Source organism: Salmo salar, chromosome ssa15 (assembly GCF_905237065.1).
Source record: "Salmo salar chromosome ssa15, Ssal_v3.1, whole genome shotgun sequence".
In the NCBI taxonomy this organism is placed as follows: domain Eukaryota; kingdom Metazoa; phylum Chordata; class Actinopteri; order Salmoniformes; family Salmonidae; genus Salmo; species Salmo salar.
This window is the reverse complement of record NC_059456.1, coordinates 958,944-981,394: the sequence shown is the minus strand read 5'-3', so window position 1 is coordinate 981,394 and position 22,451 is coordinate 958,944. Positions and strand designations below refer to the sequence as shown.

Genomic DNA, 22,451 nt, shown 5'->3' with positions numbered 1-22,451 from the left:
CTATCCTCTTGTTGAGACAGCACCTCTCCTAGTCTGGGGAGAATGCCAGTATGCATGCTTGTTATGCTATCTGACGGATGGGTCTTCAATGCTATGCTAGTCCTCTCTTGGAACAGAATATGACCCCCTTGCTCCTCGGTTTAAACGGATACTTCAGGAATTGGGCCCTTTACTTTATGTACTTCCACAGGGTCAGATGAACTCGTGGATACCATTTGCATGTCTCTGTGTTTAGTTGGAAGGAAGTTAGAGGTAATTTTGTGAGCCAATGCTATGCTAGCAGATACCCATAGACCTCCGGTCATTGTGCTGATGCTAGTTAGCAATTGTGCTAGCTCTAGTTAGCAGCTTCCTTCAAACTGCACGCAGAGACATAAAAATGGTGCCCATTAACTAATCTGACTCTAGGGAAGTAGATTGCCAAAATCCCAAAGTATCCCTTTAAATTGCTTGTAAGATTGGTTGTAGTGTGTGCTGGATTAAAGTTAGCCCCTTGTCAATATGATTCCCAATATGATTCCCAAAATGGGTTCCCAAAGGGAATTGATTCTTTGCCACATCCAGTTAAAATTTTTCTCTATGGTGCTTCCAATTGAGTTTTATAGCCTCTTTTGCTGAGTGCTGTGATTGGATTGCAGCAGCAGTCCTGTCCTCTCTCCTATCGTGTGTGTGTATGTGTGTGTGTGTGTGTGTGTGTGTGTGTGTGTGTGTGTGTGTGTGTGTGTGTGTGTTATACATGTTTTTATTACTGCTTGTTGTCTTGCATGATGCTGCGTGTGTGTTTTCAGTTCTCTAGACCAGGGTAACACCTCGTCAGACCCCAGCGCCGGCCTCGGCAACATTCCTCCTGTTTATCAGAACTGTTGTGGCTATTTCTTTATTTAGCCACACCTATCAGGTTACAGTCCTCAGCTCTGGGGCATTTCACACAATATGTCATAGTGATGGCTGAGGACAGCCTCGGAGAGGGTCTGAGAGGCGAAGAGATCACTCCAATAAAGTGGAGACAACCAGAGAGTTATGAATAATTGATTAGTGTGGAATAGACTTAGGCGGTATCCAGATTGTCTTACCTTCATACCGACCTTGTAACATCCCGGGATATTTGTTAATACTGGCACTGAACACAAGGAGCGCTATTTCAAACCCCACTGAGCCGCTGAGATCCGAAGGTTAGCAATGCTAACAAGTACATGTCAAATCCCATATGCTAACTAAATGCTAACAAGCGCATTGCAAACATTTTATACAGTCTCTGGCATAAATTATTTGCAGGACAGACATCCCAGCTCACAAAGTTATACAAGTAACTCAAAAATGCTACACAGTTAGCTGCACGTATGAAACAAATATTAGATAGCAAGGCTCTTGATCCAGGAGGGGATTCTCGGCCGTTACCAAGCGAAGCTTGAATTTGCAAGAAGCTAAGCACCTAGTTAGATAGCTAACTAGCTACTAAATTAGCAAACCTAATGCACAATTGCAGAGCATTTAGCACATTTTAGACGGTTAACTTAATAGTTACAAGATACCTAGCTGGCAAAAGTTGTTAATTCCGTATTGTAACTAGATCACCTGGAGAGTGCTCACCACAGTGACTCACAAGGCTCCGGTCTCACGTTGTTGTGTGCTTGTAAACAAACACCACGTGACTGGGGACTACGATAAGGTTCATAATGAAAAATTAGGTGACAGGTGAATTGAAGAACCTGACCTGCTTTAACCTCTAACGTATTGCTCAAGTCGACTGCAGGTATTTACTTAAAAGCTACCTACAAATATTGAAATGATTAGAAATAATTTCTACGCATCCCGTGGCCATTTCCAAATACCCCCGGTATACAGTATATACGGTATACCGCCCAAGCCTAGTACGGAAAGCAGGTCTATGAAGATGTTCTGTTAGTATGCTACTTCTAATGTCCCCAAAACAGAGGAAATAGGCTACTGACTGGAAAGGACATTGTTGTCCGACTTCGACACAAGTTACTGGGTCATTTGAGGCTGACAGAGGGCCTGAAATAACTCAACTGACATGAGACAAATGGAGACTTATTTATGAGTTGATTTGGTTGAAATATGACAGTATAAAACTCCAAATGGTAATATGGCTGAGATATTACGGCACTAGAGCCCAAATCCTGTAAGCCTCTCTCAGGACTTTGTCAGTCAGGGTAAATTACCTAACCCTGTCTCTGGTTTCACACTATGGTCGTCAGTCGCCTTAAATTGGAGTGCCCTTTCAATGGAGGTCTGTCTGCCTGCATCTCTGCCTGTCTGCGTCTCCTCTCTCTCTCTTCTCCACGTCCTCAGAAGAAATGTGAGCAGAGCCCAGTCTGGAATGCTGCAGCAGCTCCCACATCTCGCTCTCGCTCTCTCTTGGTCTCTCTCTCCGTCTCACTCTCTCACTCCCTTTCTCACTCTCTCTCACTCTCCCTCACCTAACTTATTTACCAACCAGCAGCTTGTGCTACACTGTGTGTGTATATGTGTGTGTGTTTACATGCGTGCATGCATGCGTTTGTGTGTGTGTAAGAAGGAAGAAAGGACCTGGATTTGTGTGTTGCTGCACAGAGCTATGCAGAGACAGGCTGACTGTCTGCCTCTCTGTCTGTCTCTATTTGTCTCTTTCTGTCTTTGACGGTCTGTCTTTGTCTGTCTGTCTGTCTTTGTCTGTCTGTCTGTCTGTCTGTCTGTCTGTCTGTCTGTCTGTCTGTCTGTCTGTCTGTCTGTCTGTCTGTCTGTCTGTCTGTCTGTCTGTCTGTCTATCTGTCTGTCTGTCTCTGTCTGTCTGTCTCGTCTGTCTGTCTGTCTGTCTGTCTGTCTGTCTGTCTGTCTGTCTGTCTGTCTGTCTGTCTGTCTGTCTGTCTGTCTGTCTGTCTGTCTGTCTGTCTGCGCGTGGTGAATTTATATGTGTTTATGTGCGTGGCCTGGATATTGTATGCCTGTCCACTTATTCATTGGAAGCTTGTGGTTAATCTGAATTCCACCCACAATCATAGCAGGGATTATCCTAACACTGCAGTGTTGGCAAGTTTGAACTTTCTCCTTACAAATGAGTAAACCCTGAATCATAGGCCTGAGAGAGTGATGACACCAAGGAAGGCTACTGCCTCAGGCTTATAGTCTCTCTCTCCTTCTCTCTTTTGCTGTATCTCTCCATTTCTCTCTCTTTAGCTTTTTTTTGTTCGCTATCTCTCCCTTCTCGCTATCTCTCCCTTCTCACTATCTCTCCCTTCTCGCTATCTCTCCCTTCTCACTATCTCTCCCTTCTCGCTATCTCTCCCTTCTCACTATCTCTCCCTTCTCACTATCTCTCCCTTCTCTCCCTCTCTTTTTATCTCTCTTCTCTCTCTTTAGCTGTCTCTCTTTCTTTCTCTCTCCCTCTCTCTCCCTTGCTCTCTATGTGAGAGGAGAGTTAGGGAGTGTGAGAGAAGAGGAAGGGAGGGAGAGAGGAGAGTAAGGAGAGAGGTAGAGCGAGGAGAAGGAAAGGGAGGAGAGAGTGCGAGCGAAGGCTAGAAGAGAGGGAGAGAAGGAGAGGGTGGAAACTAAGGGAGTGATGAAGGAGAAGAGGGTGTATAATAATGAAAGATAAAGAGGAAGACAGGCTGCAATGACAAGCTACTGCAATGACAAGCTACTGCAATGACAAGCTACTGCAATGACAAGCTACTGCAATGACGAGCTACTGCAATGACATGAGCTACTGCAATGACATGAGCTACTGCAATGACATGAGCTACTGCAATGCAGGGGATTCACTGACACTGTTAACATGGTGTCAGAGTTTATACCTTACACCAGGGATCATCAACTAGATTCAGCCGAGGGACAATGTTTTTCTTCTTGAGTGGATGGTCAAGAAACTTAATTACAAATCATTTGTAGACTGGAAATAGATTGCAAGAAGCCCAAACAGATATGATATTTGACTAAAACGTAATAATTTCAAACCTTGCTTACATTTGTATACAGTCCCATATAGAGTACGTTATCTCTCTATGTGTGTGAGCACTTTGGAGCTGATTTCCAAAATTAAAGTCACTTGGAGCTGATTTCCAAAATTAAAGTCACTTTGGAGCTGATTTCCAAAATTAAAGTCACTTTGGAGCTGATTTCCAAAATTAAAGTCACTTGAAGCTGATTTCCAAAATTAAAGTCACTTGGAGCTGATTTCCAAAATTAAAGTCACTTGGAGCTGATTTCCAAAATTAAAGTCACTTGGAGCTGATTTCCAAAATTAAATTAACTTTGGAGCTGATTTCCAAAATTAAAGTCACTTTGGAGCTGATTTCCAAAATTAAAGTCACTTGGAGCTGATTTCCAAAATTAAAGTCACTTGGAGCTGATTTCCAAAATTAAAGTCACTTTGGAGCTGATTTCCAAAATTAAAGTCACTTTGGAGCTGATTTCCAAAATTAAAGTCACTTTGGAGCTGATTTCCAAAATTAAAGTCACTTTGGAGCTGATTTCCAAAATTAAAGTCACTTGGAGCTGATTTGCTGGTGTTTTTACAGTCTTTTATGTCCAACAATACATTTTTGTAGTAATGTTTTTGCGCCGAAATATTGTGGGGGCAAATAAAATCAACTGCGGGCCAAATTCAGTCCGTGGGCCGCCAGTTGGGGAACCCTGCCTTACACCCTTATAGGTGTGTCTGGGCCGAGGTACTGTAGATAGTTTTTATGTCGGAGAACTCAGGGTACAAAGACGGAAAGAGAATTTGTGTTGATCTTATGGCATTAGCTAGGTGAAAGAAAAGTTACAGAAGCCCTTATTAGCACATTGGAGAGCTATGTAGAGCTATGTAGAGCTATGTGGAGCGATGTAGAGCTATGTATACTGAACAAAAATATAAATGCAACATGCAACAATTTAAACGATTTTTACTGAGTTCATGTAAGGAAATCAGTCAATTTAAATACATTCATTAGGCCCTAATCTATGGATTTCACATGACTGGGAATACAGTTATGCATCTGTTGGGGCCAGAATCAGAAATCCAGTCAGTATCTGGTGGGACCGCCATTTGCCTCATGCAGCGCGACACATCTCCTTCGCATAGAGTTGATCAGGCTGTTGATTGAGGCCTGTCGAATGTTGTCCCACTCCTCTTCAATGGCTGTATGAAGTTTCTGGATATTGGCGGGAACTGGAACATACTGTCGTGCACGTTGATCCAGAGCATCCCAAACATGCTCAATCTGTGACATGTCTGGTGAGTAAGCAGGCCATGGACGTCCAGGAATTGTGTACAGATCCTTGCAACATCTTGCTGAGACATGAGGTGACTGCAGCAGATGTATGACACAACAATGGGCCTCAGTATCTCGTCACGATATCTCTGTGAAGAGCACACTTCTCCAGCGTGCCAGTGGCCATCGAAGGTGAGCATTTGCCCACTGATGTTGGTTACAATGCCGAACTGCAGTCGGGTCAAGACCCTGGTGAGGACGACGAGCACGCAGATGAGCTTCCCTGAGACGGTTTCTGACAGTTTGTGCAGAAATTATTTGGTTGTGCAAACCCACAGTTTCATCAGCTGTTCAGGTGGCTGGTCTCAGATGAACCCGCATGTGAAGAAGCCAGATGTGGAGGTCCTGGGCTGGCATGGTTACATGTGGTCTGTGCTTGTGAGGCCGGTTGGATGTAGTGCCAAAGTCTCTAAAATGATGCTGGAGGCGGCTTATGGTAGAGAAATTAACATAGAATTATCTGGCAACAGCTCTGGTGGAAATTCCTGCTGTCAGAATGCCAATTGCACACTCCCTCAAAACTTGAGACATCTGTGGCATTGTGTTGTGTGACAAAACTGCACATTTTAAAGTCGCCTTTTATTGTCCCCAGCACAAGGTGCACCTGTGTAATGATCGTGCTGTTTAATCCGCTTCTTGATATGCCACACCTGTCAGGTGGATGAATTATCTTGGCAAAAGAGAAAGGCTCACTAACAGGGATGTAAACAAATTGTAAACAAAATACACAACATTTGAGAGAAATAAGCTTTTTGTGCATATGGAACATTTCTGGGATCTTTTATTTCAGCTCATGAACAATTTAACCAACACTTTACATGTTGTTTATATTTTGTTCAGTGTAGATAAGTAGATAATAATAACAGCCTAGATACACCACCATACAGCAAGCCTTACACCTATCCAGTCCCTTCAGATCTGCAAACAACAAAGTGATGGGAACTAAGGGAAGGGAATAGGGCTGCCACATTTCTTTTGTATGGAGCAGGGTTCTTGAACTCTTACCCTACGAGGTCCGGAGCCTGCAGGTTTTCTGTTCTACCTGATAATACATTGTACACACCTGGTGTCCCAGGTCTAAATCAGTCCTTGATTAGAGGGGAACAATGAAAAAATGCAGTGGAACTGGCTTCGTGGTCCAGAGTTGAGGTTGAACAGAGAGAGAGAGAGAGAGAGAGAGAGAGAGAGAGAGTGAGACAGACAGAGAGAGAGGGACAGAGAGAGACAGAGAGAGCAAGAGAGCGAAACAGACAGAGAGAGCAGGGGCCAGGGGGGATAGCAGCCCATTATTAGAGTCCCCCCCTGACAGAGAATAATGAGGCTGTTCTATCTGGGACACAGAGCGAGAGAGAGATACAGATAGAGAGAGAGAGAGAGAGAGAGAGAGAGAGAGAGAGAGAGAGAGAGAGAGAGAGAGCACCAACTCCACACACCACAGCCCAAACCCCTATACCCTAAATCACAGCCCAGAGCACCCTAGGACAAAGATTGGCTGCATCATACTGTGTTACAACATTTATGTAAGTGTAATTCGCTTTACAATAAAATGCACATTAAGGTGCATGCAAGTGTGGAGTGTGTGTGTGTATTTGCACAATATGTGTGTGTGAGTCATTACTGATGTAGCCTAGGTGTTCAGGTGTGTGTGAATGTGTGTGTTTTCATGTGCTGCACCAGTGTGTGTTTCCTGTCAATGTTGGTGCATGCGTAACGACCCTCCCCCCACACCCTACATACATGAGTGTTGTCTGTATGTCTGTTGTCCCCCCTTTCTCCCCCGTCTCCCCCTTTCTCCCCCGTCTCCCCTGTCTTATAGTTTAAAACAGGATTAACCTTTAGTGCCCCTCTCCTCTCCCCCCAGCCAGAGAATCTGCTCCTAGCCAGCAAATGCAAGAATGCTGCCGTCAAGTTGGCCGACTTTGGCCTGGCCATCGAGGTACAAGGAGATCAGCAAGCCTGGTTTGGTACGTACTGACTGTCGACTACGATCTGACCCTAGATCTGTGATACTGACTGTAGACTACGATCTGATCCTAGATCTGTGATACCGCCTGTAGACTATGATCTGATCCTAGATCTGTGATACTGACTGTAGACTACGATCTGATCCTAGATCTGTGATACCGCCTGTAGACTACGATCTGATCCTAGATCTGTGATACCGCCTGTAGACTACGATCTGATCCTAGATCTGTGATACCGCCTGTAGACTACGATCTGATCCTAGATCTGTGATACCGCCTGTAGACTACGATCTGATCCTAGATCTGTGATACCGCCTGTAGACTACGATCTGATCCTAGATCTGTGATACTGCCTGTAGACTACGATCTGATCCTAGATCTGTTATACCGCCTGTAGACTATGATCTGATCCTAGATCTGTACACCACACCAACATGTTTTCAAACCTTAATTCATCCCACGTGGGAATAATAACTGTGAAGCTTTGAGTGATGAATTGTGTGCTCTGTGTGTGTGTGTTTGTGCTGCAGGATTTGCTGGTACACCGGGATACCTGTCCCCTGAGGTACTGAGGAAGGAGGCATATGGCAAACCTGTGGACATCTGGGCCTGCGGTGAGCATCGCTCACGTTTACACACATACTGTTCAGAGCAGACACAAACTGGCACAAACACACTAGTCTACATGCTTACACACCTAGACCCAAACTGGCACAAACACACAAGTCTACATGCTTACACACCTAGACACAAACGACTGGACACAAACACACACATTAAATGTTCATATAGAAATGCTGATTCTGTGTTTGTCTCTGACTGTGTGTGTGTGTGTGTGTGTGTGTGTGTGTGTGTGTGTGTGTGTGTGTGTGTGTGTGTGTGTGTGTGTGTGTGTGTGTGTGTGTGTGTGTGTGTGTGTGTGTGTGTGTGTGTGTGTGTGTGTGTGTGTGTGTTGTCTCTGTCTCAGGGGTGATTCTGTATATCCTGCTAGTGGGCTACCCTCCCTTCTGGGATGAGGACCAGCACAAACTGTACCAACAGATCAAAGCTGGGGCATACGATGTGAGTGGACAACGCAGACTCCTCTCCTCTCTTCACTTCTCCTCTCCTCCTTCCTCCTCTCCCCTCCTTCCTCTCCTCTCCTCTTCTCTCCTCTCTCTCCTCTCCTCTCCTCTCCTCTCTTCTCCTCTCCTCTCCTCTCCTCTCTTCTCCTCTCCTCTCCTCTCCTCTCCTCTCCTCTCCTCTCCTCTCCTCTCCTCTCCTCTCCTCTCCTCTCCTCTCCTCTCCTCTCCTCTCCTCTCCTCTCCTCTGTTATTTTACACTCTATTTCTCAACACCTCACCTTCCTTTCCCTTCCCTCTCTCCCTTTCTTGTCTATCCTTCACCCCACTCCCACCTCCTTTCTCGCTTTCCCCCATTTCTTTTTTAGAAGTCCGCCTTACATAACTAGATCACCTCATTTATATTTCAGAGGAGCAGGAAAGTGCCTACCTTGAGCACATTAGTCCCATCTTAGGGAAACGTTTTCGGGACAGAACTGTACAGTATGATGTTTAACAGCTATGATGTTTAGATACATTATTCCAGCTCGCTTGCTGTCAATTTTCTGTCCCCAACCCAACTGTATATATTTATTTGTTTCTATGTTATTTATATATGATACTTTGAGCTGTATTTAAACAAACCTAACGTTATGGTAAATCTAAACGCTGCTGGTAGCGCTATAGGTTCGGTGTGTGTCAGAAATAGTTTTGCTATTTTCACATCCATCGGCACAGAGCGGTGGTTCGAAAGGGCTGGGTTTTGATGAATAAACCAGTTGTGGGTGTGTTGAGGCTTGCCCCCTCACTGGCCAATCAGAATGTGCTCCATGGCGAAATATACGGTTGCTTCAAGTTGTGTATTTACGGGTCTTTTATGACTATCAAGGGTTTTACGCACATCCTTTCACAGTAGCTGGACAGAGATCCAATGTAAAGAGAAAGGGATAATGTCCCCTCAGCGTTATACTGTTCCCCAATAGAGTGTTTTATAGACATATTGGAACCATCTTACAGATCCCATCCACACGTCTCCAGAAGTAGTAATGTGCACCACTGAAGACAGTGAATCATTCTAAAAGTTTTGGTTTTATTAACATTTTATGAAAAACAATCAATCTGGTTGTTTTTTCTCAACAACAATTAATAAATATAATGATATCATAACATTTCTGTGACTTATCCTTCGTTATAGTAGGTCTAGGGTAAGGGTTATAGTAGGTCTAGGGTAAGGGTTATAGTAGGTCTAGGGTAAGAGTTATAGTAGGTCTAGGGTAAGGGTTATAGTAGGTCTAGGGTAAGGGTTATAGTAAGTCTAGGGTAAGGGTTATAGTAGGTCTAGGGTAAGGGTTATAGTAGGTCTAGGGTAAGGGTTATAGTAGGTCTAGGGTAAGGGTAGCCTATGGAGGGCTTGGGGTTTTTACCGATATGAAATGGAAAACCATGCAATTGTTATAGGAAAATAACTTTGAAATACGAGGTTCACCAGTATATTCACCGAGGTTCTCATCTCTCATTTCATGATGGGCATGGACACATGTTGCCTACATCATGGAGGGGGTTTTACGCCAAAAGATAACAGGGGGGGGGGGGGCAATGCCCCTGTGACAACAATTTTGGACCCCCTTGTGGCCCCCCTAAATGTGCAGTATGAAATAATTTTTACATAACAAATTTTTGCTATCGTTCTTTTTTTACATCCGTTATTAGACAGTGGCAACGCGGAACACTAATGATTATGAACATGGTCTTTTGCCTGCAATGCAGTGAAGAAAACGATATGACAACAATAACGTCTAATGTAACTGGCCCCTCTAACAGTACAACTGGCCCCAGCTTGGCCCCCCCAGTTGAAATGGTCTAGAACCCCCACTGGACCTACCTGCCCACAATATATAGATACACTATATGACCAAAAGTATGTGGACACCTGCTCGTCCAACATCTCATTCCAAAATCATGGGCATTAATATGGAATTAGTCCCCCCTTTTGCTGCTATAAAAGCCTCCACTCTTCTGGGAAGGCTTTCCACTAGATGGTGGAACATTGCTGCGGGGACTTGCTTCCATTCAGCCACAAGAGCATTAGTGAGGTCGGGACTGATGTTGGGTGATTAGGCCTGGCTTGCAGTCAGCGCTCCAATTCATCCCAAAGGTGTTCGATGGGGTTGAGGTCAGGGCTCTGTGCAGGCCAGTCAAGTTCTTCCACACCGATCTCGACAAACCATTTCCATATGGTCCTCGCTTTGTGCACAGGGGCATTGTCATGCTGAAACAGGAAAGGCCCTTCCCCAAACTGATTCCACAAAGTTGGAAGCACAGCATTGTCTAGAATGTTGTTGTATGCTGTAGCGTTAAGATTTCCCTTCACTGGAACTAAGGGGCCTGAACCATGAAAAACAGCCCCAGACCATTGTTCCTCCACCAAACTTTACAGTTGGCACTATGCAGTGGGGCAGGTAGAGTTCTCCTGGCATCAGCCAAACCCAGATTCGTCTGTCGGACTGCCAGATGGTGAAGCGCTTTCACTGCTCCAGAGTCCAATGGCGGTGAGCTTTACACCACTCCAGCCGATATTTGACATTGTGCATGGTGATCTTAGGCTTGTGCGTGGCCGCACGGCCATGGAAACCCATTTCATGAAGCTCCTGACAAACAGTTCTTGTGCTGACGCTGCTTCCAGAGGCAGTTTGGAACGCACTTCAGCACTCGGCGGTCTCGTTCTGTGAGCTTGTGTGGCCTACCACTTCGGGGCTGAGCTGTTGTTGCTCCTAGACGTTTCCACTTCACAATAACAGCACTTATTGTTGACCGGGGGCAGCTCTAGCAGGGCAGACATTTTGCGATCTGACTTGTTGGAAAAGTGCCATGCTCTGACAGTGCCACGTTGAAGGTCCCTGAGCTCTTCAGTACGGGCCATTATAATGTTTGTCTATGGAGATTGCATGGTTGTGTGCATTTTATACACCTGTCAGCAACGGGTGTGGTTGAAATAGCCGAATCGACTAATTTGAAGGGGTGTCCACATACTTTTGTATATATAGTGTAAAAAGAGAATGTCAGTTCAAAGTTTTGCTCCTCTTAAACTTGATCTTAAAGTGTTGGTGATTAAGATTTATTTCCCAGCAGTCTCACGAGCCAAACCCTTCATCGACGGTCTTGGCTAGCCTACTTGATTGCAAAAAGAAAATAGCCTTCATTGAGAGGAGAGGAGGCTGTGCTTGTTTTTTTATAAAATAAAACCAAATGGGGAAAAAAACATTCGTTTTTGGTTTCTAAATATGAAGTAGACAGTCACCAAAACCACATTACTCTTGTTCTATGGACATATGGGCAGTGTTCATCACGGCTGGATAGGCTGTGTTTCCACTGTTATAATTCATGCCGTAACCAACCACCTAACCACTAAAACCAGCTGTTGGTTGGTCCTAAAGATCCCTACCAAAGCTGCCTGAAATGAGCACTTTGGATTACGTTTCTAAGGACACACGTCAAGTATTTCCACCCCTCCCATCAGAGCACAAGCTGATATAAGACAGGGAAATCACAAATCATTGCACAACAGTTGGAAAATAGCAGAGCGCTGGCTTTAACAGGTCAATTGAAAACGAACGTGTGTTTGACACAAGCGCCGTCCTTAAGGGCAGCCGAAAATAGAGCCCTTTATCTCAGTGAAGAGGGTGTCATAGTAACAGATAGTCAACTTTCACACCACGTTTATGAACACAGGTTCATGTGGAGGAACCAGGAAATTTACGAAGACTGTTGAGCGTCAAGGCTTCAGCTGGCTGTAGTGTCTGCTTTCATTCCTGTTTCCCTGGTACTTAGTTTAATGATCATTCATTGTAACTGATCGGCCAGAGATTCCACTCACCTGGGACCTGTTCAGATGGAACGTTGCTGATAGAAACGCATTGATTACAACTGAAATACTTCCCAATGATAGAGAACCACATAGACAAGTAGACAATCCAGGAGTGTGTGTGTGTGTGTGTGTGTGTGTGTGTGTGTGTGTGTGTGTGTGTGTGTGTGTGTGTGTGTGTGTGTGTGTGTGTGTGTGTGTGTGTGTGTGTGTGTGTGTGTGTGTGTGTGTGTGTGTGTGTAGTTCCCCTCTCCAGAGTGGGACACAGTCACTCCAGAGGCTAAGAACCTGATTAACCAGATGTTGACCATCAACCCTGCCAAGAGGATCACCGCCCAGGAGGCCCTCAAACACCCATGGGTCTGCGTAAGTACACACACACACACACACACACACACACACACACACACACACACACACACACACACACACACACACACACACACACACACACACACACACACACACACACACACGTCAGATAGAGACAGATGGATACACAAGCATGCAACCAAACAAACGTCTACAAACATCTCTACTAAAATGCAGCTGACAGAGATAACATCCTCAGTGATCACAGAAAGCTTTCCAACTAGTTTCCTCAATCTTTGACATTACTTTTTCCCTCTCGATATCGCTCACTCTCTTTTTCTCTCTCTCTCTCAGCAACGTTCTACAGTGGCGTCCATGATGCACAGACAGGAGACAGTGGAGTGCCTGAAGAAATTCAACGCCAGGAGGAAACTTAAGGTCTGTTGCTCACTCTGGGATTCTGTGTCTGTCTGTCAGGGGATTCTGTGTCTGTCTGTCTGTCTGTCTGTCTGTCTGTCTGTCTGTCTGTCTGTCTGTCTGTCTGTCTGTCTGTCTGTCTGTCTGTCTGTCTGTCTGTCTGTCTGTCTGTCTGTCTGTCTGTCTGTCTGTCTGTCTGTCTGTCTGTCTGTCAGGGGATACTGTGTCTGTCTGTCTGTCTGTCTGTCTGTCTGTCTGTCTGTCTGTCTGTCTGTCTGTCTGTCTGTCTGTCTGTCTGTCTGTCTGTCTGTCTGTCTGTCTGTCTGTCTGTCTGTCTGTCTGTCTGTCTGTCTGTCTGTTTGTCAGGGGATTCTGTGTCTGTCTGTCTGTCTGTCTGTCTGTCTGTCAGGGGATTCTGTGTCTGTTTGTCAGGGGATTCTGTATCTGTCTGTCAGTTGATTCTGTGTCTGTCTGTCAGGGGATTCTGTATCTGTCTGTCAGGGCTGTCCTCCTCTCCTCTCTTCATCTCTTCTCGTCTTCTCTCCTCTCTCAGGGGGCCGTTCTCACTGCTATGCTGGTTTCCCGGAACTTCTCTGGTAAGTGTTTCTGTCACCAGTCCCACACCTACAGTTAGACCCAGAGTCTCTAGCTTAAAGCTTACACAGCTCCTAAAACACCAGACGGACATCAGATCAGTGTCGAGACCTGCTTCCTCCGGCCTGCTTCCTCCTTCCTGAGACCTGCTTCCTCCGGTGATAAGAGATGTCTGCAGTGTGTGGCATCTATTTGAAGACATGCTTTTGAAAGCTGTCAGGATGGTGGATACTTGTGATTTTGATGACAAGTTGAGTCCGGTAGAAAATGTGAACATTGTCTCCAGGAACCTATGCAACTCTTGTTCTATGTTATACAAGCAGCAGGGCTTGTCTCCGCAGGCGTGTTTGTGTGTGTGTCTACCAGTCTGGGTGGTTGGTGCTTCAGTCAACATGAGTCACTCTGTTCGTAACTGCAAATTATCAAATGATCCGAGGTGAACATCTACTCAAATAAAGCAAAACACTGTCGGCTGTATCCACACACACACCGGTCTGCCATGTCACCACTCCAACACCCTCATCTCCTCAGGAAGAGGAGCCAATATTAGAGTGAGGTCATCCAGGGATGAGTCACTGAAAAGAGAGGGATGAGAGAGAGAGAGAGAGAGACCAAGAGAGACCAAGAGATAGGAGAGGGAGAGAGAGACAGAGAGAAATGGATGGGTGAATGAGAGATGGATGAGAGCGCAAGGGAAGAGAGGGTGATGGATTAGATAGGAAGAGCGAGACAGGAGAACGATGGATGAGAGGAAGGGATGAGAGAGAGATGTGTGTGAAAAGCAGACAAGCGAAAGAGGGGGAGATAGTGGCAGGAGAGAGAGAGTAGGATGTGAAATAGAGAGATGAGAAGGAGGAAGAGGAGGAAGAGGAGAGATGGAGGTTTGGGGGTAGAGGGAAGGAGGAAGAGGGCAGAAAAGAAAGGAAGAGAAGTTAACAGATATGGCTCGGAGAAGACATCTCCTTCTAACCCTCATGAACTGTTCCAGTTGGGTATTGGATCAATGAGGATGTGTGTGGAAGAACGGAACCTACATTTGTAGAACGTGTAATGTTCTTTGTGATATTGTGTTGCATTGTGTTTCTCTGTGTGTTTCTCTGTGTGTTATTAATCCTCTTCTCTTTTGGACTAATTAGCCATATCTGTTTCCTTCTCTTCCTTTCTTCTCTGCCCTCTTCCTCCTTCTCTCTATCCTCCAACCTCCGTCTCTCCTCTTCCTGCTTCCCTCTATCCCCCAACCTCCGTTTCTCCTCTTCCTCCTTCCCTCTACCCCCATCCCTCCCATCTCTCCTCTGCCCTTCTCTCTACTATTCCAACCCCCCTCCCCCCCCTCTCTTTCCCTGGTTACTGTGGGTATGTGGGACACTAACAGTGGGCGCTCGTTCCACCACCGCTCCAATCAGTGTCAGTGCAGCAGCGGCAGCAGCAGCAGCGGCGGCGAGCACCACCGGTGGGCTGGTGGAACAAGGTAGACTGGCACACCTGGGGCGTCACCCCCCTCCCTCCTCCCTCTTTCTCCCCCCTCCCTCTCCCCCCTATCCTCCCTTCCTCTCTCCTCCGTCCGTCCGTCCCTCTCATCCTCCCTCCACCTAGCATGCCACCTCCATCGCTCATTGGCCCAGCGCTATTCCATCGCCACACCTCATTGGCCACCTGGCCTCCCTCTCTCCACTCTGATTGGGCGGCTGCGGTGCCCGTCACCTCCTCCTCCTCCTTTTACTGCTCTCCATCTCTCTGTTCCTTCACAGCGCAGAACAGCACAGTGGAGCATGCCTGACCCAACTAAACCTTGTCTTTGTCCTCTCTCTCTCTCTGGTCTCTCTTCTCTCTGTTCTCTTTCTCTTTATGACCTCCTGTAACTCTATTAACCCACCATTCCATACCTCTTCAATTCCACCCTCATCTCCCTCTTTTCTAACAGCTCTTAGTTTCCTCCCTTGTTCCCCTGCTCTCCTCTTTTCTCTATTTTTCCTCTGTTGCAGAATGACACGGGAAAAGATCTCCCTGTCATTGCAAGGATGGAACGGCCCACTGGGTGTCAGTGAATGCTGCATGGGGGACTGGACTGGTGCATGCGCTCTAACGGGGGTGGGGGGGGGGTATGATGCATGGTTAACACTGTAGAAGATGCTAGGTTGGGGCTTCAACTGTAAAAGCTAAACGATTGGGAACTACAATCAACTACCTGTAATGACATTTTAGATGTCATGCTTAAATGGGTATAAAAAGAGATGGACAATAGTTTGCTTATATTGTTGTCTTTGAGTCCACCACAATTCATAAGAATGGCATAGAAGTCTAGTGTCAGGATAGAGCTGGTACCGTCAGGCCTGGGTTGGTTGGTAGTGATGCTGTGGGACTCCAGTCGTCTTCTCTTCCCCTCTTAAGACTCTGATCAAATATTGATACTTCATACTGGCCTGCCTGCCTCTCTAGATTAGATCTACTATCCTAGACTAGACTAGACACACAGAATCCACAATTCATTCAGCCTCTTTGGAAGGAAATAAGTTTACTGAAATGTTTCTTCTTGTTATGAAAAACTAACTTGTTTGGGTTCTAGGCCTAAAACCTTCCTCAGAGTACAGACAGACAGACAGGCACAAGACAGACAGGCACAAGAGAGACAGGGACAAGACACAAGCAAAGGACTGTTCCAGCTGTCTTCATGTGAAGCCTCCATCCTCCAGCTGTCTTCATGTGAAGCCTCCATCCTCCAGCTGTCTTCATGTGAAGCCTCCATCCTCCAGCTGTCTTCTTGTGAAGCCTCCATCCTCCAGCTGTCTTCATGTGAAGCCTCCATCCTCCAGCTGTCTTCATGTGAAACCTCCATCCTCCAGCTGACTTCATGTGAAACCTCCATCCTCCAGCTGTCTTCATGTGAAGCCTCTATCCTCCAGCTGTCTTCATGTGAAGCCTCCATCCTCCAGCTGTCTTCATGTGAAGCCTCCATCCTCCAGCTGTCTTCTTGTGAAGCCTCCATCCTCCAGCTGTCTTCATGTGAAGCCTCCATCCTCCAGCTGTCTTCATGTGAAACCTCCATCCTCCAGCTGTCTTCATGTGAAACCTCCATCCTCCAGCTGTCTTCATGTGAAGCCTCTATCCTCCAGCTGTCTTCATGTGAAGCCTCCATCCTCCAGCTGTCTTCATGTGAAGCCTCCATCCTCCACCTGTCTTCATGTGAAGCTTCCATCCTCCAGCTGTCTTCATGTGAAGCCTCTATCCTTTCCTTGTCCTCCTGTAAGGTTGTTATTTACAGGGATATTAGTGAGTGACTCGTAATGGCTATTAACCAATTTGACTCTTTCTCTTTCTCTTATTCTTTCTCTTAATCTCTTCTTCTTCTCCTTCCGTCTTGCTTACTGTTATTTGTGTCAAGGTAAGGAGCCTGCTTGCTTCCTCTACAGGGCTAAATAAACAACATAATATTTGACCTTTGGGTTTACAGGTTGGGGTCGTGGACTAAATGCCAGAATGAAACTCAACTCTGGTGTTCTGGCATGTTTTTGTCATCCTGAGATCATCTACCTGAGAGTGAATGACAACCAGTGATGTATGAAAACACAGAAAGGGGTGACTATGTATGTGGTTGTTCTTCAGCTCAGACCACAGACCATTCTGGAGTCTATCTGAGCTGTCTGAGTGGTCTAGAAGCTTCTATTTATTCAGATAGAAGGCTCTGAAAAACAATAACAGTTTCATCGGAGACTTCAAACAAGATGTGAGAATGCTCTTGACACAGTTAATGACCCAATTCACCCCCTAGTGAAAAAACAGCAGGTGGAGGCAGCGGAGGAAAACTCCACACAAATCCTCACCGCCAGTATTCTTTGACTAACAGAACTGGTCTTTATCGTGCTGCCAGGCGTACCTAGCAAACTGCTGAACTTGCACATGTAGTTAGCCTGGTAGAAATGAGACTCTATATCAATTGAGGCAGACGTTGAGGGGGAATGGAATACTGTATAGGAAGGAGAGGGAAAAGCAGAGGAAAGGAAAACTGTTAGTGTTGCTCTCTCCACACACACCGCAATGTTTTGACTTCTAAAGTGTGGGCTCTTCTGTCTCGTCTCTGTGTCATCTCCTCTCGGGGCCTCAAACACACTTTGAACAGGCCTCCCCTGTGGGAGAGGGGCTCGCTTCCCCTGTGGGAGAGGGGCTCGCTTCCCCTGTGGGAGAGGAGCTCGCTTCCCCTGTGGGAGAGGGGCTCGCTTCCCCTGTGGGAGAGGGGCTCGCTTCTCCTGTGGGAGAGGGGCTCGTTTCCCCTGTGGGAGAGGAGCTCGCTTCCCCTGTGGGAGAGGGGCTCGCTTCCCCTGTGGGAGAGGGGCTCGCTTCCCCTGTGGGAGAGGGGCTCGCTTCCCCTGTAGGAGAGGGGCTCGTTTCCCCTGTGGGAGAGGGGCTCGCTTCCCCTGTAGGAGCGGGGCTCGTTTCCCCTGTGGGAGAGGAGCTCGCTTCCCCTGTGGGAGAGGGGCTCACTTCCCCTGTGGGAGAGGGGCTCGTTTCCCCTGTGGGAGAGGGGCTCGTTTCCCCTGTGGGAGAGGGGCTCGCTTCCCCTGTAGGAGAGGGGCTCTCTTCCCCTGTGGGAGAGGGGCTCGCTTCCCCTGTAGGAGAGGGGCTCGTTTCCCCTGTGGGAGAGGGGCACGCTTCCCCTGTAGCAGAGGGGCTCGCTTCCCCTGTGGGAGAGGGGCTCGCTTACAATTCCTCCAGAAATGAGTTTCTAATGTCAAGCCTTAAAAAAAACACTGCAGACTTTGTGTGCAAGATAGAGTGAGATACATAGAGGGGAGAGAGAGAGAACGAGAGAGTGAGAGTGATAGATTAAGAAAAAAGAGAAGAGAGTAAGAGAACTACAGAGAGAGGGAGAGAGCTACAGAGAGAGGGAACTACACAGAGAGAGAGAGAGAGCTACATAGAGAGAGAGCTACAGAGAGAGAGCTAGAGTGAGAGAAAGAGAGCTACAGAGAGAGAGCTACAGAGAGAGAGCTACAGAGAGAGAGAGAGAGAGCTACAGAGAGTGAGAGCTACATATAGAGAGAGCTGCAGAGAGAGAGAGAGCTACAGAGAGAGCTACACAGAGGGAGAGAGCTACAGAGAGAGCTACAGAGAGAGAGAGCTACAGAGAGAGAGAGAGCTACAGAGAGAGAAAGAGCTGCAGAGAGAGAGAGAGAGCGAGAGAGATACAGACAGAGAGAGAGAGAGAGCTACATAAAGAGAGAGCCACAGAGAGAGCGCTACAGAAAGAGAACTACAGAGAGAGAGAGAGCTACAGAGAGAGAGAGCTACACAGAGAGAGAGGTACACAGAGAGAGAGCTACAGAAAGAGAACTACAGAGAGCGATAACTACAGAAAGAGAGAGCTACACAGAGAGAGAGGTACAGAGAGAGCTACAGAGAGAGTGAGAGAGCTACAGAGAGAGAAAGAGCTTCAGAGTGATCAAGAGAGTTAAAGAGAGAGAGAGAGCTATACAGACAGAGAGCTACACATAGAGAGATACAGAGAGAGAGCTACACAGAGAGAGAGAGCTACAGAGAGAAAGAGCCACAGAAAGAGAGAGAGCTACAGAGAGTGAGAGCTACAGAGAGATAGCAACACAGAGAGAGAGAGAGCTACAGAGAGAAAGAGCCACAGAGAGAGAGAGAGCTAGAGAGAGAGAGAGCTACAGAGAGAGAAAGAGAGCTACAGAGAGATAACTACAGAGCGAGAGCTACAGAAAGAGAGAGAGCTACAGAGAGTGAGAGCTACAGAGCGAGAGAGAGCTGCAGAGAGAGAGCTAAAGAGAGAGAGCTACACAGAGAGAGAGAACTACAGAGAGAGAAAGAGCTGCAGAGAGAGATACACAGAGAGAGAGAGAGAGAGCTACAGAGAGAGCTACATAAAGAGAGAGCCACAGAGAGAGAGCTACAGAAAGAGAACTACAGAGAGAGAGAGAGAGAGAGAGAGAGAGAGAGAGAGAGAGAGAGCTACAGAGAGAGAGAGCTACACAGAGAGAGGTACACAGAGAGAGAGCTACAGAAAGAGAACTACAGAGAGAGAGAGCTACAGAAAGAAAGAGCTACACAGAGAGAGAGGTACAGAGAGAGCTACAGAAAGAGTGACAGGGCTACAGAGAGAGAAAGAGCTACAGAGTGATCAAGAGAGTTAAAGAGAGAGAGAGCTATACAGACAGAGAGCTACACATAGAGAGAGATACAGAGAGAGGGCTACACAGAGAGAGAGAGAGATCTACAGAGAGAGATACAGAGAGAGAGAGCTACAGAGAGAGAGAGCTACAGAGAGCGAACTACAGAGTGAGAGCTACAGACAGAGTGAGAGAGTTGCAGAGAGAGATAGAGAGCTACAGGGAGAGAGAAGCTACAGACAGAGAGAGAGCTACAAAAACAGAGCCACAGAGAGAGAGCTACAGAGAGAGAGAGCTACAGAAAGAGAAAGAGAGCTACATAGAGAGAGAGAGAGCTACATAGAGAGAAAGATCCACAGAGAGAGAGAAAGAGCTACAGAGAAAGAGAGCTACAGAGAGAGAGCTACGTAGAGAGAGAGAGCCACAGAGAGAGAAAGACTTACAGAGAGAGAGAGAGAGCTACAGAGAGAGAGAGCTAGAGAGAGAGAGAGCTACAGAGAGAGAAAGAGAGCTACAGAGAGATAACTACAGAGCGAGAGCTACAGAAAGAGAGAGAGCTACAGAGAGTGAGAGCTACAGAGCGAGAGAGAGCTGCAGAGAGAGAGCTAAAGAGAGAGAGCTACACAGAGAGAGAGAACTACAGAGAGAGAAAGAGCTGCAGAGAGAGATACACAGAGAGAGAGAGAGAGAGAGAGAGCTACAGAGAGAGCTACATAAAGAGAGAGCCACAGAGAGAGAGCTACAGAAAGAGAACTACAGAGAGAGAGAGAGAGAGAGAGAGAGAGAGAGAGCTACAGAGAGAGAGAGCTACACAGAGAGAGGTACACAGAGAGAGAGCTACAGAAAGAGAACTACAGAGAGAGAGAGCTACAGAAAGAAAGAGCTACACAGAGAGAGAGGTACAGAGAGAGCTACAGAAAGAGTGACAGAGCTACAGAGAGAGAAAGAGCTACAGAGTGATCAAGAGAGTTAAAGAGAGAGAGAGCTATACAGACAGAGACCTACACATAGAGAGAGATACAGAGAGAGGGCTACACAGAGAGAGAGAGAGTCTACAGAGAGAGATACCAGAGAGAGAGCTACAGAGAGAGAGAGCTACAGAGAGCGAACTACAGAGTGAGAGCTACAGACAGAGTGAGAGAGTTGCAGAGAGAGATAGAGAGCTACAGGGAGAGAGAAGCTACAGACAGAGAGAGAGCTACAAAAACAGAGCCACAGAGAGAGAGCTACAGAGAGAGAGAGCTACAGAAAGAGAAAGAGAGCTACATAGAGAGAGAGAGAGCTACATAGAGAGAAAGATCCACAGAGAGAGAGAAAGAGCTACAGAGAAAGAGAGCTACAGAGAGAGAGCTACGTAGAGAGAGAGAGCCACAGAGAGAGAAAGACTTACAGAGAGAGAGAGAGCTACAGAGAGAGCTACAGAGAGAGAGCTACAGAGAGAGCTACAGAGAGAGATAGCCACAGAGAGAGAGCTACAGAGAGAGAGCGCTACAGAGAGAGAGAGCTACAGCGAGAGAGAGAGCTAAAGAGAGCGAGAGCTACAGGGAGAGAGAGCAACAGAGAGAGAGCTACAGGAAGAGAGAGAGCTACAGAGAGAGAGAGCTACAGAGAGAGAGAGCTACACAGAGAGACAGAGCTACAGAAAGAGAACTACAGAGAGAGAGAGCTACAGAGAGAGAGAGCTACACAGAGAGAGAGCTACAGAGAGCGAGAGAGCTACAGTGAGAGAGAGAGAGCTAAAGAGAGTGAGAGCCACAGAGAGAGAGCAACAGAGAGAGAGAGCTACAGAGAGAGAGAGCTACTTGGAGAGAGAGAGCTACACAGAGAGAGAGAGCTACAGAAAGATAACTACAGAGAGAGAGAGCTACAGAGAGAGAACGAGAGAGCTACAGAGAAAGAGAGCTACACAGAGAGAGCTACACAGAGATAGAGCTACCTAGAGAAAGAGCTACAGAGAGAGAGAGCTACAGAGAGAGAGAGAGCTACAGAGAGAGAGCGCTACAGAGAGAGAGTTGTAGCTACAGAGAGAGAGAGAGCTAAAGAGAGAGAGAGCTACAGAGAGAGAAAGTGCTACAGAGAGAGAGCTACAGAGAGAGAGAGAGCGACAGGGAGAGAGCGACAGGGAGAGAGAGAGCTACAGAGAGAGCTACAGAGAGAGAGGTACATAGAGAGCTACAGAGAGAGTGAGCGAGCTACAGAGAGAGAGAGCTACACAGAGAGAGCGCTACAGAGACAATGCTACAAGAGAGAGCTAGAGAGAGAGAGCTACAGAGAGATAGAGAAAGCTGCAGAGAGAAAGAAAGAGAGCTACAGGGAGAGAGAGAGCTACACAGAGAGAGAGCTACAACGGGAGAGAGCTGCACAGAGAGAGAGAGCTATGGAGAGAGAGCTACATTGTGAGTGAGCGCCGCAGAGAGAGCAAGAGAGCTACACAGAGAGAGAGCTACAGAGAGAGAAAGAGCCACAGAGAGAGAGAGAGCTTCAGAGAGAGAGCTACAGAGAGAGAGCTACATAGAGAGAAAGCACTATAGAGAGAGAGCTACAGAGAGAGAGATAGCTACAGAGAGAGAGAGAGCTACAGAGGGAGAGAGAGAGAGCTACACAGAAAGAGAGAACTACAGAGAGAGAGCTACAGCGAGAGAGCTACAGAGAGAGAGAGCTACATAGTGAACAAGAGAGAGTTAAAGAGAGAGAGAGCTACAGAGATAAAGGACAACAAATGATTATGTGACCACATTAGACTGTGAATGGGACTCAGCAGTGGAGCTAGGAAATAGAGACGGACGGTGTTACACTGACAGGTACAGAGGAGAGAGACTGGGACGGTTCTACAGAGGAGAGAGACTGGGACGGTGTTCCAGAGGAGAGAGTGGGACGGTGTTACAGAG

General features: G+C 46.8%; 1 protein-coding gene across 30 annotated transcripts in view; it reads left to right on the top strand.

Annotated features, from left to right (window-relative positions):
* The window catches only part of LOC100195738 (calcium/calmodulin-dependent protein kinase type II subunit beta), a 190,945-nt gene that overhangs the window by 61,466 nt on the left and 107,028 nt on the right, over positions 1 to 22,451 (top strand). For 21 of the 30 annotated variants that reach the window (XM_045695280.1, XM_045695278.1, XM_045695297.1 and 18 more), the window contains 7 exons: positions 7,117 to 7,219; positions 7,750 to 7,833; positions 8,187 to 8,281; positions 12,365 to 12,487; positions 12,788 to 12,871; positions 13,404 to 13,446; positions 14,817 to 14,912. In XM_045695280.1, the coding sequence (XP_045551236.1) occupies positions 7,117 to 7,219; positions 7,750 to 7,833; positions 8,187 to 8,281; positions 12,365 to 12,487; positions 12,788 to 12,871; positions 13,404 to 13,446; positions 14,817 to 14,912 (628 nt within the window). The remainder of the gene's footprint in view (positions 1 to 7,116; positions 7,220 to 7,749; positions 7,834 to 8,186; positions 8,282 to 12,364; positions 12,488 to 12,787; positions 12,872 to 13,403; positions 13,447 to 14,816; positions 14,913 to 22,451) is intronic. The other 9 variants (XM_045695285.1, XM_045695288.1, XM_045695301.1 and 6 more) reach the window with 1 other exon arrangement.